Source organism: Penaeus japonicus, unplaced genomic scaffold, assembly GCF_977035675.1.
Source record: "Penaeus japonicus unplaced genomic scaffold, GWHDUDI00000001_assembly GWHDUDI00000023, whole genome shotgun sequence".
NCBI lineage: Eukaryota > Metazoa > Arthropoda > Malacostraca > Decapoda > Penaeidae > Penaeus > Penaeus japonicus.
The window spans coordinates 33,653,280-33,669,671 of NW_028234425.1; the positions used below are offsets into that span (position 1 = coordinate 33,653,280).

Genomic DNA, 16,392 nt, shown 5'->3' on the forward strand with positions numbered 1-16,392 from the left:
GAGAAGTGCAAATAAATGAATGTGGCCTTCTATTCTATGTCCTTTATAGGCAAAAAAAGCAAAAAAACATGACATTGAAGAGCTCTAATACATGATATAAAATCCAATGAGGACAGACAATCATGATAGTGGTAAGCCTGTCTTGTAACTTTGTATTGGATGGAAGTGATTGGTGTGTACTGAGGAGACTGCCTTTTCCTTACGACATTTGACTTGATTTCATAAAGACTGTCTGCCCAGTGCTATTGAGAAGAAGTTGTTTGATTTATTGAAGTAAATATTAATTGAATTCTATACCCGTGTTTGGAGTTTGTACGGTTTTCAAAATCATGATGATTATGTTTCAGCCAAATTTGTTTATATGTTTTTATTTGTATATTTGTGAATATTATATACTACAACTATATGTAAATAATTCTAGAAGTTTTTTTCACATGATTTTTTTGAGTTGTGTCATCAATATATTTATTTTGAACTAAAGTATACTCTCCCTTTCAACTTTTTATTAAAGCATTTTCTGTAAGTGTGAAAAGGGTTAAGCATATTATACAGTCCATATTATAGGACTTGATTTATTTCATATCAGGTACTGGAAAAATATTTTCTTTTGACTTTTGATTTATAGCACAATAAAATGGGAAGGGTGTGAGTTTGTATTTTTTTCCTTAGCACATAAAACATGTAAAGTTGGAGCTGGTCTACAAAAAGTTTTCCTTAAAAATTATATCTAGTCAGAGAGAGTGAGTGAGTTGGTTACGTAGAGGGAAGGATATTTGTGAGTCTGTACTGAATTTCTGTGGGAATGGGTAATGGACTAGTTGATTCTAGTGATGATTGAGATGCAAGTCTATATAGGAGGCTACTGGGGAAGATATAGAGGGCGTAACTTTAAATTGATATATTTAGGTTATTCATATCATCATAAAAATATGAGTATGACTCTTTCAGTCATACAATATTGTAGGGAAAATATAAACAATTTCAAGCATATTCTTCAAAAATGGTTAACCCATTCTGTATGAGTGTCATGACATACATGTTGGCACAAATTAGGCCTAAAAGACGGGTGTCAATGCATACATGACGCGACATCGGGATCTGTTCACAGTTGAAGCATGCAGTCATCAAGTCTTATGGCTGTAATGATGCTAGCTCCTGAGCAACAGGGTTCCTAAGTCAGCCTGAATCTGCATTTTATGATGGATTTATGGAAAAATAGCTAGTTAGGTCATTAGGCATGTTAACTACAATGGGTTAACATGTACTATAATGGAACTATGAACAACTAAAGTCAATACTGTGAGGCCAGACTCTCTCTATGGATGTAGTTCTCATATAGTGCCAGGTGAGAGAGAAGGGTCTAAAGGTTATACAATATAAGTTTCACAGCAGGCTGTTCTAAAAAGCTAGTTGTGGCTTGGAGTCCCTGAGTTCTATCATTCTTTTGGATTTCAGGTATTGACAAAATCTTATAACTTCATTGATTTTATTTCACCAAGCTTGTTCCATATTTCCATTTTGTCATTCCCACTCCTGGTGTAATTGTCAGATCATCTCTTCCTTTATGTGAATATGACCATATCTCGAACCTCATTGCTACATAAAAAAAAATGCATTGTGGTTGATAGCTTTAGCTGGTTATTGAGCTAAGAACTATCCTTGACAAGCTTACGTAAACTGCTATTTATGCTTTCCTCTCTCGTCTGTTTTAGCAGTATTTGCAAATGGCTTGTATGATGATGGAGAACCTGCTGAAAAGATTTTACATTCAGTGTAGTTTACTGTAGTTTACTTGAAAAGTGTCTTCATTGTCACCTGGTATTACTTTTACCTTTTCAGGTAGTGAATGGGAGCAATGGCTTACTATCATTACCAACACTTGTCCTTCACTCAGAGATGCCATATCATGTATGAGCATGACTATGGGTACTATGAACTACTTCCTGCTTATGACATTTTTCCAGAAATCTATTGCTTAGCATATATTTAGTGTCCAGGGACCATCATAGTCCCTGGATACCGCTCACTTAGTCTCCATCTCTGTTGAAGTTATATATTAATGCCATAATCTGAGGCATGACTTATTACAACCAAGAACAATTCCCTCCTGGTGTGTTTATCTTAGCTGACCAAAGTAGGGCATTGTTGTGGAGTCTTAATCTTCAATGACTTTTTTTTTGTTTTTGGTGTCACTAAATAACTTAATGACAAGTTCCATTTGTATACCAGTACTCTTTATTTAAGGTTAGCATTCTGGTATAAAACTGGAACCATGTGAATTCAACAGCAGCAACTGCAAACTGTGGGTCTGAGGTCCAGTAGTGGTGACGTTGTTACAGCATTTGGCTCATTTGTTTTTTGGCTTGTAAGGAAATTTCTATGGCTTCCATTCTCTTCTACAGTTACTAGTATTGTATTATTTCCAAGGATTTGGGCCTGATAAATAAGATGCATATGTATAGATAATATACAGAGGTATATAGTCTGCTTGGACCTTTGGTACCTTTAAAGTTTGCTTAACCCATTGCGTACGGGTGTCAAGACATACATGTCACCGATTAAGCCTAAGATGTGGGTGTCAATGCGTAAATGATGCGACATCGGGATCTGCTCACAGTTGAAGCGTGCACACAGTCGTGAAGTATTACGGCTGTAACATTGCTCCAGAGCTACAGGATTCCAAAGTCAGCCTAAACTCACATTTTATGATATATTTATGGAAAAATATTGTTTGGGCTAGTCTGTGCTACCTGGAGGGTGGAGAAAACCCTTTCCCTGTCCCTCTAGTTTTTAGCCAGTGCCACTAGTGTTGTAGACTGCCCGCCTTGACGACCAGTTAGGTTCTTCAGCACCCGTCGGCAATGGGTTAACCCATTGGTCGTGGTTTTAATAAAATATGCATACAGTCGGATGGCTAGTTTACATTGTTTGGCACGGTGTCATCCGCGTCAATGACTGACTCTGCCTTGACAGCAAATCATACCATCCCCTGTCAAAGGGTTAATAACATCAATCAGACTTAAATTGTACACGTTACAGACTAACACATTTGTTTTAGCAGTGATCATATAATACACAGACATTTTTCTCTGTCCACTAAAATCTATTATTAATGACAATTAAAAAAATGTCGAACTGGAAAAAACAAACTTTAATAGAATTGAGATATTATCAAAGAACCATTTCTTTTTTCTTTCATCTCCCTATCACCTGATGCAAATACACAATCTTTACTAGAAAATTATGGAGAGGATTATAAATAAACTCATTTCTTTGATATAATGGTAATAATAAATGGCACTATAATACTGATATGTAACATTTACACTCATACGATTCTACCTTCCCAGTGTTTCACATGTGGTATGGATACTGGAAACATGCAGTTTTCGTAATATTTTTCAGATATATATATATATGTTAATTAATGTAAATAGCTAATACATTTTGGAGAGAAAAAATTAAGTAACAACTCTGAGATTTCATTATAACCAGCAATTTAAAGGGTAAACTATTCTTCAATACTGATTTATATCTACTTAAAGATGGGTATTGTATTATGTAATTTAAGATATACAGTGAAATTTGATCAGCTTATTATGTCACCACTGGGAATGTACATAAGGTCATGTAGATTTTCTTTTTCGTTTTTTGACATGCATACATACATCAATGAAAACGCAAAGATCTCTCATTACAAAAACCTTACTAATATAGTTTATGCATTTCATGCAGCAATATCAATAATTTTCTTTATGGAACCCTTGAGATTAAGGTTTCCTGTACTCTCTGCTCTAAATATTTCTGTAAATGTTCTCTTCTTGATGGTATTCTTCTCAAGTTCCCGAGCCTTCTGACTTCCACGCCGTATAACTTCGTCTGGCAGATCAGCAAGACGGGCTGCATTAAACCCATAGGACTTTGGACATGCACCACCTGTAAACTTGTACAGGAAGGTAATAGTTTCCTGAGAAGGATCTTCTTCATTCTCTCCTTCAACCATACAAGCCTGAAAGTAAAATGCAATTAGATATTAGAACAGGAATCACTGTAATTTATTAAGAGTAAGTCAGTGAATTAGATATTTGAGACAAGAAAAAGAGAGTGCAAGGGAATAAGTGTCCTTGTATATGAGAGTGAGTGAATGAGTGAGACAGTTAAGAAATCTTACCATATGCCCTAATGAGACATTCTTACAGTCGACAAAGTCATCAACTAAAGAATGATAATGAGTTGAGAAGAGAGTACGGCATTTCAACTTCACAAGTGCCTCTACAACTGCTGAAGCTATGGCTGTTCCATCATACGTTGCTGTACCTCGACCTGAAAAAAGTTCAGATGTGATTTTCAACTCAATTTATTGATGAATGTCTTAAATACTTGCAGCTGCCATTATATACAAACTAAATTTGAACTATACTAACCAAGCTCATCCACCAAAACCAGAGAGTGGTTTGTAGAATGTTGAATTATGGAGGAAGTTTCAGCCAGTTCAACAAAGAAAGTGGATTCTCCCATCATAATTCTATCCGAGGCACCAAGTCTTGTAAAAACTCGGTCAACAGGGGTTAATTGGCAAGAACTTGCTGGTACAAATGAACCCTGTTAAAAGGAAAATGGAGGAAATCAATACACTTGATGCACATGAATATCTATGAAAATCCAATCTGGTACTCACATCTGTAACGTTGTTAGATAAACTTAAATATATTACTTTAAAAGTACATTAATGAAATGAACCACTTATTACATGGCAACCGTAACTCATAAACCCATGACTGACATCCCTGTTGACGAACCTTGCATGAAGATGACAAAGGCTGTCACCTTAGACCCCTTCGAGGGCTTTGATGACAAAAGGGAAAAGATGGGCAGGGATCTGGCGTCGGTCCAGGAAAAACCCACCCAAGTACCTCGGGCTGGACCCTCCAAACCAACCCCAGGCTCTGACAAATCTCTGGCGTCGGTCCAGACGAGAAGTCAATCAAAAAATGGAAGCCAGACAGGACCCTCCAACCCTACTGGCCCCACTGGCAAAACTCCGGCGTCGGTTCGGAGAAGAGGCAAACGACCTCGGACGGCTTCGGACTCAGAGGGCGAGTCTGCAGCCCCAAGTCGGTTCCCCCAGTTTAGGGTTCCTCCTAAACCGGAAGGATTCGACAATGCCTACCAGATGGTACGGGCTCTGGAAACCCAGAGACAGTGCCGTCTGACGATTAGAATTGCCAGAGACAACGGCATGATAATCGTTCCAAAGGACCAAGCCACCCTCACCTTCCTCCAGAAGACTGACAAGCTCCTGGATGGGCGGAAGGTGAGCCTGTCGGCTCTGACTCCCGAAGAGAGGAAGTCCAAGATGGTGCTTCTTGGCTTTCCTCTGTTGTATGACCTCGAGGTCATCACTGCACATTCCAAGGTGGTGGGCGCTTCTCGACTTTTGAAAGGGAAGCACCCAACCAGACAAGTCCTGGTCACTTTGGAGGGAGCTCCAGTTGCGTCCTTGGATCTTGGCAATTGGGGCTCTTACAGACTCAGGACATACATCCCAGACCCGCTCCGATGCTTCACGTGCCAGAAGTACGGACACCACAAGGCCACTTGCTCTGCAAAGCCGAAATGTGGTGTCTGTAGTCAGGCACACAGAACAGAGGTGTGTCTCAAAGCACACAAAGATGGCAAGCGAGACATCACTGCCAAGTGCCCAAACTGCCATAAAAAACACCACGCCTGGAGCCTCGGATGTTCTGTCAGAAAGGAAGAGGCTCTTCGGCGGCAAGAGATCGTTGCAAAACGACCAGACTTTGTTCCCGCCCCTCTAGGCACGTATGTCTGGGGGCAGAACAAAGGGGTAAGGGCTCCCCCCCCTCCTAAGAGGAAGGAAGCACCGCCCAAAGCGAAACCAGCACCGGATGCCTCCAACACAAAAGAGTTCCCGGCGCTGGTGGATGTTCCAAGTCGGAAACAGACCCGGAAGGGGTCTGGGAACACCTCAAAGGCTACCCCAAGAGCGGAGAGTCCGACTTTGTTCACAGAGAAGGACTTGACGCTCCTGCTGAAGACAGTTGTCACAGCAGTTGCGACGGCATTGGGAAGGACCAGCGAGGAGACGGAGAAGGCAGTCGAGATAGCCATGACGGCAATGACTCAGACCGTCAATGCCCTGAAGGAAAAGGACATGAGGCCCAAGGCCACAACTCCCCCTCCAACTCAGGGCGAGACTCCTTCTCCCACCCCAACTCAGGGCGAGCCCTGTCTCCCCGACAAACCTGCGGCCAAGACCACACTGGCAGAGCCTGCGCCCAAACCCCAAAGGGTGAGGAAGCCAAGGCCACCCAAAAAGAAGGCCAAGGCGACCAGGAATACTCCACCTCCCAGGAGACCCAGCCCTTCCAACTCGACCTGTCCTGACGACAGTGACGAGTCAAGTGAGGAAATCACACTCAGTGTGGAACTCACCAAGGAGTTGTCAGACTCCGAAATGTCTGACGTTACCCACACGGGGGCGTCGGACACAGAGACCGAATACCTTGACGTCAATGACTTAGTGAACGCAGACAAGCACTATGGCCACTAACTTAAGCATACTGCAGTGGAACATCAACAGCTTCTCCCCTAGGGCCGCCCTTCTCCACGCGATCGTGCGATCTCGGAACATTGATGTTGTCATGCTCCAAGAGACGCTAACAGGGGAATCTGTACGCTTCTCGGGATATCATCCCTTTGTGCTACCGAGTACGCAAGGTACCAGAGGCCTGATTACCCTTGTGAAGTCGACTATCCCCTGCTCCCTGATTGCCGATCCTGGGCAGTGCGGAGAAGGTGTCGAATCCCTTGCTGTTGAGATCCATTTGGCCGGGGGTCCTCTCAAGCTGTACAATGTATACAGTAGGCCAAACTGTAGGGGCTTAGATATCAGTGAAGCCTGTGCTGCTGCGGCACATGAGCTAATTCTTATAGGGGGGGACTTTAATGCCCACCACCCTATACTGGCTCCCACTCAGAGACGTGATATGGCAGGCTGCCATATAGCCGAGGTGCTAGAGTCATGCCCAGAGATTGCTCTTCTCAACAGCCAGGAGCCTACGCATGTTGGCGGGGGGGTCCTTGACCTCACCTTTGTCACTGCGGCTCTGGTCGAGAGAATTAGTTGGTCTGTGGACAACACTGCCACGAGCGATCATTATGGGATAGTCACCACCATCTTGGATGCTGGCCCGGCACCCATGCCCCAGCACAATCCTCGATGGAAGGTGGAAAGAGCCAACTGGAAAGCCTTCCAGGAGGCTCTGGCCGTGTGCCTCAGAACCAGTGACTCCTCACTTAATGATAATGTGGATATACTTGAGGCCAGACTAGTAAATGCCATAGACGAGGCAGCCTCAGAAACCATCCCCAAAACTCGTCAGTGGTCCAGGTGTTTCAAGGACGCCTGGTACTATAATGATGAGATTAAGGAGGTTAACCACAGAATCAATATGTGCAGAAGACACTTTCGCAGACAGAGAACTCCCGAGAACCACACTCTTCTAAGAGAGGCTCTCAGGGATGCTCAGGAAACTGCTAAGAGGTTAAAGCAGGAAAAGTGGCTGGAGTGGTGTGAGTCCTTTGGCCACCAAACCTCCCTTTCAGAATTGTGGAACCGTATCAGACGGGCCACGAATCGCTCAGCCCCCCAAAAGACCCACCATGACCCGCGGTCGGAGGCGGAGAGACTGGCACTCGAGTTCTCTGCTAGAACAAGTAGCGTCGGACTACCAGCAGAGCTGAGGGCATGCCAAGAACAACTGCTCCCAGGCAGGCATGCCCTCATCAGAGAAAAGGCGGTCGAGCCTGATGATACAGATGCCATGTTCTCTCTGAGGGAATTACGGCGAACATACAAGTCCAGTTCCCGGTCAGCCCCGGGTAGCGATGGGATCTCCCACCCCATCATTTCCCACCTAGGACATGAAGGTGAGCTTGCACTTTTGCATCTCATCAACAAGTCCTGGGAAACTTCCTCACTGCCACAGTGCTGGAAGAGGGCTGATATAATTCCCGTCCCCAAACCAAAGGAGCCAGGACGGTACCGACCCATCTCCCTGCTTAGCTGTCTAGGAAAGACAGCAGAGAAAATGGTACTGAATCGGCTCCAATGGAAGCTGGGACCTCCACATGAACACCTACACGGGTTCACAAGGGGCAAGAGCACTACCCACAGCATTGCCACCTTACTGAGCACTGTCAGCAGCAGCAGCGCTGTCATTGTCTTCCTTGACCTGGAGAAGGCTTTTGAACTGGCAAACCCGTTAGCCATTCAGGAGATCCTGATCCGCAAGGGAATCAAAGGCAGGCTGCTTGCCTGGATTGGCGATTACTTTCGGAACAGAACTGCCAGAGTGAAGTTCCAAGGTCACCTTTCCAGGCATTTGCCTCTAGAGAATGGCACCCCTCAAGGAGGGGTCCTTAGCCCGGCCCTGTTCAACATCCTCATGTTAAACATTCTCGACATTCCACTCCCAGCGGGGTGCACGATCATTTCATATGCAGATGATCTAGCAATTATCTCCGCTGGGAGAAGAAATGTGAATCCAGTCAGAAAGGCCCAGCGTTGTCTGGACCTAATAACTGAGGAATGCTGCAGAGTCGGGCTTAAGATCTCAGCAGCCAAATCGAAGGCAATGGCGCTGAAACATGATGTCTGTGATCAAAGACTGCGAGTCCAAGGTCTAGAGCTTGAGTGGGTACACGTCTACCAATACTTGAGGGTATGGATCGATAAGAACCTCACCTTCCGCTCCGAGATCAAACATCTCTCAGACCGGACCAAGGCAAGGCTCTCTGTCATGAGAGCTCTGTCTGGGCGGCGCTTAGGGGCTGGACACCGCGTACTAAGATCTTTTTACGTGCACGCTGTCCGTCCCATTGTGGACTACGCCTCCGTCGCCCTGATCACAGTAAAACCTGGACTCAGGAAAAGACTCGACATAATGCAAAACGAAGCCGCCAGGATTATTCTGGGTGCCCCTGGGTGGGCTAAGGTTACTAACCTCCTCCTGGAGGCCAAACTCTTTCCCCTGGACACCCGGATTGATCAGATGGCGGCCCAGTTCCTTGCAAATGTCCTACAGTCCCCACAGGACTCGCAGCTAAGACAGAGAGTGCAGCGTCGGCTTGCACAAAACCAAGAACTCTTTGCTAACAACACCTGGCTGTCTCAAACAACCAGAGTGCTGAAACGCTTTGAGCTCAAAGAGACACTACTGATCAAGGGCATGGACCATCCCCACCCTGACTATGTCTCAGCCCCGCCGTGGGCACGATCCTTGATAGAGTTCTCTGTCATGAGTCTATCAAGAAGAAAAACGCAGTACTCACCGCCTCTATTGAAGGCTGAGGCGGAGAGGAACATTACAGCAATCACGCCGCTGAACAGTAAAACCTACTTCACGGATGGTTCTGTAGACCCCACCACCCGCACTGCAGGCGCCGGTTTTGCAGCAAGGGGCATAGAGAAAGCTATGCGGGTATCAGACAATGCCTCCTCGCTCCAGGCAGAGGCAGTAGCTATTATGGGAGCCCTAGCCCATGCAGCCCAGACGGACGGGCATGTTGTTATACACACAGACTCTAGGGCCGCCATTGACAGCCTGCAACAAAGCACGCCCCTTGATAACGTTTACCTGGTAACCTCGATTCTCACCATTGCTCAGAGAATCCTGGACCAGGGAAGACGCATCATCATCAACTGGATCCCAAGCCATGTTGGTATTGAAGGGAATGACGTAGCTGACAGGCTAGCGGAGGAAGGCAGGAAGAAACCCTTGAGTGATCTTGTGGTGCATCCTAGCCGGGAACTGCTAAGGCGTAAAACGATGGTTGCAGGGCAGGTCGGTGCCCTGCAGCGACACAGAGAGGAAGCGAGAACCTCCCCCTCGGCCAGCTGGTACTCAAACGCCACAGGCTATGAGTCGCTGATACTCTCTCCCAGAATATCAAGGTGTGCTGAAGTCAGTCTGCACAGACTGAGAATAGGCTACCCTTGTGCGTGGCAAATCATCCCCACTATTGGGCAAGATGAGCGACGCTGTGAGTATTGTGGCGCGCCGGACGCCAAATTAGAGCACTACCTGATGGAATGCGAGCACACTCGCTTCCTCAGGCAGGGCCCAGAGACGACAGCCGCCGGGCTGGTTAGACGGCTATGCCTGTCATTAGCCCCCTGGCAACTGGAGCGCCTACAGGCAATCCGACCGCCACGGTAAAAGTTCAGTTATGATGACCAGATGAGTCAGCACTTATAGCCAATAGAGACCGGGCTACCCCTTCCACACAACCCGGGCGAAGCGACGTCTTCGCAAAATCTCTCTGAACTGAGCTGAATGTCAGCGATGATGATCAGATAAGATTAGATAAGATGAGTCAGCACTCGTAGCTGGCAGAGGCCGGGCCGCCTTGAGCATATAGCCCGGGCGAAGCGACGTCTTCGCATATCTGTCTGAACTGAACTGAAAATCTTCAGGAAGAATGAGAAGGGATCCACTATGTAGACAATTTTTTGAGAGAGAGAGAGAGATTAAGAACTTCACTGAAATAATGTCCAACTACAATTAAGAAAGTATATTCTGCATGCAGCTTAACTATATATGCAAAAGTAAATTAGTAGCTTCTGTTTACAACCTACCAATTGAGCAAGGATGCATATTAGAGCAGTCTGTCTCATGAGTGTTGATTTACCACCCATGTTAGGACCTGTCACCAGGACTAAGGGCGAGTGTGCGTCTTCACTGCTTCCACCAAGCACCACATCATTGGGAATAAATTCATCTCCACTGAAGGTAGTTACAACACATGGGTGAAGACCATCCCGAATCTCGATGAATGGCTGTGAATAATTTTTTTTTATTACATTATTTGGTATATTTGTGAAAATTATATCTATAAAAAAAAAAAATGAATCATATGCAATACAAGTGATGTTAAAGGTTGCAAAGTTACATACCTGCACATCTTCACTAGGTATAGATATGGATGGCCTGTTGGAATTTGTCTCTTGAGAGTAACGAGTGAGAGAGATAAGTACATCCAAAACTGATATACACTGCACCACTGCTTCCCATTTCTCATGACTGGAAAAAAGAGAAAATTACAGTGCAGTCATCATAACATTTTGTATATTAATTTCTGCTTACAATGTTTAGATAGATACACAATAAAAAAAGAGAGAGAGAAATCAATAAATTGCATGTGCAAACACCTACTGGTTATCAAACTGCTCAAAGATTCTCCGTGCAATATCCTTCAATGCAGTTCTGTGGTGCTCTTCACCTGCAATCATATCTGCAAGCAAGTCTTTTGTTGTTGGAGTCCAGAATCGTTTGTATCCTTTCTTCTGACTCACTAGTTCATATTCATTACCAGCTTTCTTACAGGCATGATCTGGGACTTCAAGCTGGTATCTCTTTTTGTCATTGCCCCAATAAACAACCTGTAAATATATCAATGCATAAGACAATATACATGAATTAAAGCTTCTTACATAAGCAAGGCTTGCAAAGACCACTTCACTTCCACATTCACAAAAAAGTCAGAAAACTACTCTCAAGTGAGAAATCAAGAGGAACTTCTATAGTGAAGTTGGTGCCGCCTTACCTTCGCACCAAAATGTTTACACTGCTCTTTAAGATATTCTGCTAAATTGGCTTTAGTATCTTTTATTTTTTCTTCTGCTTCATCAAATTCTTCATCCACACCCTTGCTGGGGATAATCTTTCCTTCCCTTTTAGCCTCATGGTGATCAAATGCATTCTAAAAAAGAAAAACTTGTTAGATACTAAGCATTACAGTTGCTTGTAGTATACTCCCATGATCAAATATTTTTAAATAATAATAATCAAAACAACTTTTAAGAATAAACATATCGTTTACATTAATTCTCATTAAGTAAGTAAACACCTACTTCAAAAAAGTCCAGAGGTTCCTTGAGGTCAGGGAATTTCCCACCACTCTTTGTGCTACTGACACATTTCTTCAGCAAGTCTGATTGCAGAGAACTCACAATCCCTGTTCAATGTTCAAAAGAAAACAATATATTAATTCACACCGATGGAGATAATAGAAGAAATAGGAAGATGAATAATACATTACTTTGAATGTTGTTACACATCTTACCTTTAAAAGCCTTCATGATTTGTAAAGTTGCTTTGAATCCGTTCAGAGCAGCAAGAAAATCTTCCACCTTCCTCTTGTTGTATTTTTCATCTTCAAAGAAAATTGCTCTGCTATCTGGATGATTCTTGCTACGTTTCAGGCCTTGAGAGTGTATTCTAAAATATAAACATCATATATAAATGGAATGTCTGCATCATTACAATTACTATTTCGAAAACAATAAAATTCACTAACATAAAAAAGGTCACAACAGCAATGCTCCTTAAATTCCTATATCCATAGTAAAATCTAAATCCAACAGCCACTCACAAGACATATATACTGTGAACTCAACAGTAAACAGTACATACTGAGTACTTTAGGAAAATTTTCATAATCTAACCATTCAAACAAAGAGGAGAAGATAATACCCAAACTTAGTTACATTTTTTCTTGACTTTAGTAACCCATTAACTCTGGGTGACATAATATGTAATGTGGTGGCAGCACTTGCCATCGGGGACACAATATCACATGGCTTTTTGTATGACTGGCATGCCAGGTGATTGTGCATGCAGAGGGCAGCCACAAGTCTGAAGCAAAAGGCCTGTGTGCTTGAAATACCCCAGTGTTAAGACTAGGCAGAGCCAAAAAAAATTGTCATTTCTTAGCTAATGCAATGTTACAATTATACTTACTTGGACAAAATTCTCTCCAGGTCAGGTAACCCCTTCAACTGAGGAGCTACCTCCTCTAAAACTTCTGGGTTATTTCTCAAGTCTTCTATGGCATCAAGACGGCTATTGATGCTAGAGGGACTACACAAAGGAGCACACAACCAGCTGCGTAGAAGTCTGTCCAGAAAAAAATTAATATAATCTCAATACAGTATCTTTTTCTTAAATTTCAACAATTCAAACCTAATATATTTACTAAGTACCATATCAAGAACAAAATTGATAATATTTAATTTGCTATATCATGATGCATGATTGTTTCTTGATGAAACCTACAATACATTCCCAGTACCAAGTCTAGCAAAATCATGGAGTGGGAAGGAGGAGATTGAAGGAAGAGGAGTGGAAAAGGATGAATGAAAGAAAAAATCTTTTGCTCTTTATAATAATCATAAGACTCCTGATTGGTTCTACCAGCATATAATTACATCAATATTAGAGTTCCAAACATCATACCTTTTGCCAAATGGAGTGGAGCATCTGTCAAGTCTCTCAATAAGGGTTCCTTCAAACCCACCACTGTTGTTCTCAAACACTTCCAAGTTGCGTAGGGTTGTGCCATCAAGTACCTTAATAAAAAATAAAAGTTAAAAACTTAATAACAAATTGGTAATGCAGTTACTTTACTGTTATTAAGTAACTAAATCCAGCTGACACCAGAATTTGAAAATATTAAATGTCAAACAATGGCTTTTGTGAATCATAAATACCATCTTACCATGTGGTGCCTCCCACTGATGAAAGCAGGAACTGTTTCCTTCTTCCCTTGTTCTGCTGATACTGCTTCATCTAATGGATTGTAGGTTTCAAACCTTTTCCTGGTGAGCAACTGCTCCTCTAACCGACAGTCCATCAGGTACCAAACAAGTGCACCTAAGGCAGACAAGCCAAGTTCCCATTCTGGAGATGCAGATTTTCCTAAGGTGTCACCTTTTGAAAAAAAACAAAAATAATTATTAATAAAAGAAAGATGCATCAATCAAAGCTGTTGAGATGGAGGATTTCAAATCAGAGATAGATATACTCAGCATAAAAAACTTCTAATGATGTAAAAGCCTTACTGCTAACATTCTTTATGGTTTAAGTACTAATCATAACAACAGATAAACAAAAATCAAGATTCTAACATGAGAGTAACCTTTAAAATGCATGCTTGTTGGCAGTATGAAGGGAGAGAGATAAGAGGAAACTTACTTTTATCCATCATTTTCTGAAGTTCTTCTGGCCACTGCAAAGATCCTTCCTCATCCTTGAAGTATGTGCCCTCAGCTAAGAAACTTAGTGTTTTGCTGGCTGTCCAAAATTCCTTCTCGGGTACCAAGGCCTCCCTCAAATTGGCAGGCACTGACATTGTAACAAGTTTTTGTGTCTTCTGTGAAAATCGTCCCCGTTCATAAAGAATCTGGAAAATCAAGCTCATTAAACGTGGAGTTGAGGTAATCAAGCAAGGGACAGGAGAAATTATAGGTGAGAAAAGCAAGGAAATCATTTCAAATAAATCAATTGTATTAAAAGTGAAGTGTACATTTGTGAATATTACTCCTCATTTATAAATAACACAACAATCAAAGTAAATCCAGATCAAAGTAGAAGACTGAGAAGAACATGAGAGTTGAGAAGAGAATAGGAAATACATAATTACACAAATAAAACAATCACATCTTTTTCACATACTTGAGCTGGAGGATAGTGAGCCATGAGGGTGCTCAGGCGTGAAGCATGACGGTCATCTGAAAACTGACCAACGTGGAAGGTTCCAATGCTAGTGTCAATGAAGGCTACTCCATAGTCACGACCATCACCAGCCCCAGCTTTTGCCTGTACAAAAATGATAATGTAAAACCTAACATGACCACTAATATCTTAAAAGCCTAAGATATATAAACTAAAATATTTACAATCCATTTGAAAATATTCTTTCCACATTTAATTTCACACATTCAAACTGTAACTGAATGTTACTTTGCGTTTTCAAAAACTTTCTTTGTGTAAATTTTGTAATAAAAATATTAAAAATAACCTTCTCTGAGATGGCCAGAAGATAATTTGTTGAGGATTCTGAAGCTTCACCATCCAAAACACTGTAAACCCTGGTTCCTCTTGTGCTAATCTGGCACACTTCACGTTTCACAACACGATCAAACTTTGTTGGACGACCCACTGTGAAATACAGCATGAGGTTAAGAAAGCACTGTCAGTGCACTAAAAATGATAATGCACATATTTCAGTGAAATTCATTATGTTTTGTCTCGACAGAATTTCAAATTACATGCACCATGATCATAATTCATACAAAAAATTCATAAGCTCACTTTTTTTGCATCTTTTCTCCATCATATCTGGGGTTTCCGTCTGTTCAATACGAGCCACCTTGTAGCCCTTCTCAATCAAAGTGGCTGAATAACGTCCATAAGCAATTTCTGGAAAACCAGAATGTGCCTTTTCCCCCTAAGAGATGAAGAAGAAATAAAAAATACAAAATCCTAAAAAACAATATCTGATACATACAAATAAACATCTATGTAAATATCATCTCACACATGAAAAATGGACAATATTTCCTTAATCTTTCCATACTACACATATTTACTCCTTAATTACCTTCATCATAAGTAAGCCAAGCTCTTGGACTCCAATCATGGCATCCATATGAAACAGCTCATAGAATTTGCCCATCTTGAAGAATAGTACAGTGTCATAATGCCGAGACTTGAGTTCCCACCACTGCCTCAGACCCTGAAGAAAAAAATAAACAGATTTATGGCAATACTTTAAATACCTGAAGCAAAAAAGGTCTTTATATACCGTGAATAAATGCATAATCACATATCTTGTGAAACACATAACAGTACTACTTACTGGAGTTTGCTGGTTAAGGAAATCCTCTGGGACATAGACAGTTCTTGGGTTGTAGTCCGGGTGATCTGGGCGACGTCTTTCACGATCTCTAATGCCTTCTGGTTTCAGCCAAGGATGATTCATGAAATCATAATTTTCAGTAGTGTCCTCTGCCTTAGCTGGAGTCTACCAAAAGAGATGTTATTGTAATGAATTGTAATAATAAATAACATCAATTATAATCAAAGAGAAACCAAAAGAACTTAAAAATAAATACAAGGAAATGCAAAAAAGGAAAACATGTATAATAAAAAAATACAAAGAATCCAAAAGGAAAAATCCAACATTACCTCTTTTGCTGCAAAGAGCGACAGTTTTGATTTTGTTCCTTCAGAAACTTTGGGTGTACTGCCTGATGTCTTGGATACTGAAGGTGATGAAGCCAAAGAGGAATTCAGGTTACGGCCTCCAGGGGCCGGCCTCTTTCGTTTGTTATTTGGTGCCTGGAATAGCAATCAATAAGCTGTAATATTCTATCCACAGTACATCTTAACCACACTTTATAACGTCTTCTCTTCACCATGACTTAACTAATTTGTAAAATTAAAGACGACTTATTTACCTTCACAGGAGAATCAATCTCAGACTCTGTTTCGGGTTCAGTCATATCATCCTCATCTACACCAG

The 16,392-nt window shown here is 42.1% G+C and overlaps 1 protein-coding gene across 2 annotated transcripts in view; it reads right to left on the reverse strand.

Annotated features, from left to right (window-relative positions):
* Window positions 1–3,133: 3,133 nt before the first annotated feature.
* The window catches only part of Msh6 (DNA mismatch repair protein Msh6), a 17,229-nt gene continuing 3,970 nt past the window's right edge, over window positions 3,134–16,392 (reverse strand). For both annotated transcript variants that reach the window (XM_043020397.2, XM_043020405.2), the window contains exons 5-24: window positions 16,328–16,392; window positions 16,056–16,208; window positions 15,727–15,891; window positions 15,469–15,603; window positions 15,180–15,315; window positions 14,887–15,026; window positions 14,541–14,684; window positions 14,061–14,268; window positions 13,585–13,796; window positions 13,323–13,435; window positions 12,828–12,983; window positions 12,151–12,305; window positions 11,939–12,042; window positions 11,632–11,787; window positions 11,241–11,467; window positions 10,982–11,108; window positions 10,664–10,864; window positions 4,425–4,602; window positions 4,172–4,323; window positions 3,134–4,009 (exon numbers count right to left, since the gene is read on the reverse strand). The exon at window positions 16,328–16,392 is cut by the window's right edge and continues 39 nt beyond it. In XM_043020397.2, the coding sequence (XP_042876331.2) occupies window positions 3,728–4,009; window positions 4,172–4,323; window positions 4,425–4,602; window positions 10,664–10,864; window positions 10,982–11,108; window positions 11,241–11,467; window positions 11,632–11,787; window positions 11,939–12,042; window positions 12,151–12,305; window positions 12,828–12,983; window positions 13,323–13,435; window positions 13,585–13,796; window positions 14,061–14,268; window positions 14,541–14,684; window positions 14,887–15,026; window positions 15,180–15,315; window positions 15,469–15,603; window positions 15,727–15,891; window positions 16,056–16,208; window positions 16,328–16,392 (3,209 nt within the window). In that variant the 3' untranslated portion in view covers window positions 3,134–3,727. The remainder of the gene's footprint in view (window positions 4,010–4,171; window positions 4,324–4,424; window positions 4,603–10,663; window positions 10,865–10,981; window positions 11,109–11,240; window positions 11,468–11,631; window positions 11,788–11,938; window positions 12,043–12,150; window positions 12,306–12,827; window positions 12,984–13,322; window positions 13,436–13,584; window positions 13,797–14,060; window positions 14,269–14,540; window positions 14,685–14,886; window positions 15,027–15,179; window positions 15,316–15,468; window positions 15,604–15,726; window positions 15,892–16,055; window positions 16,209–16,327) is intronic.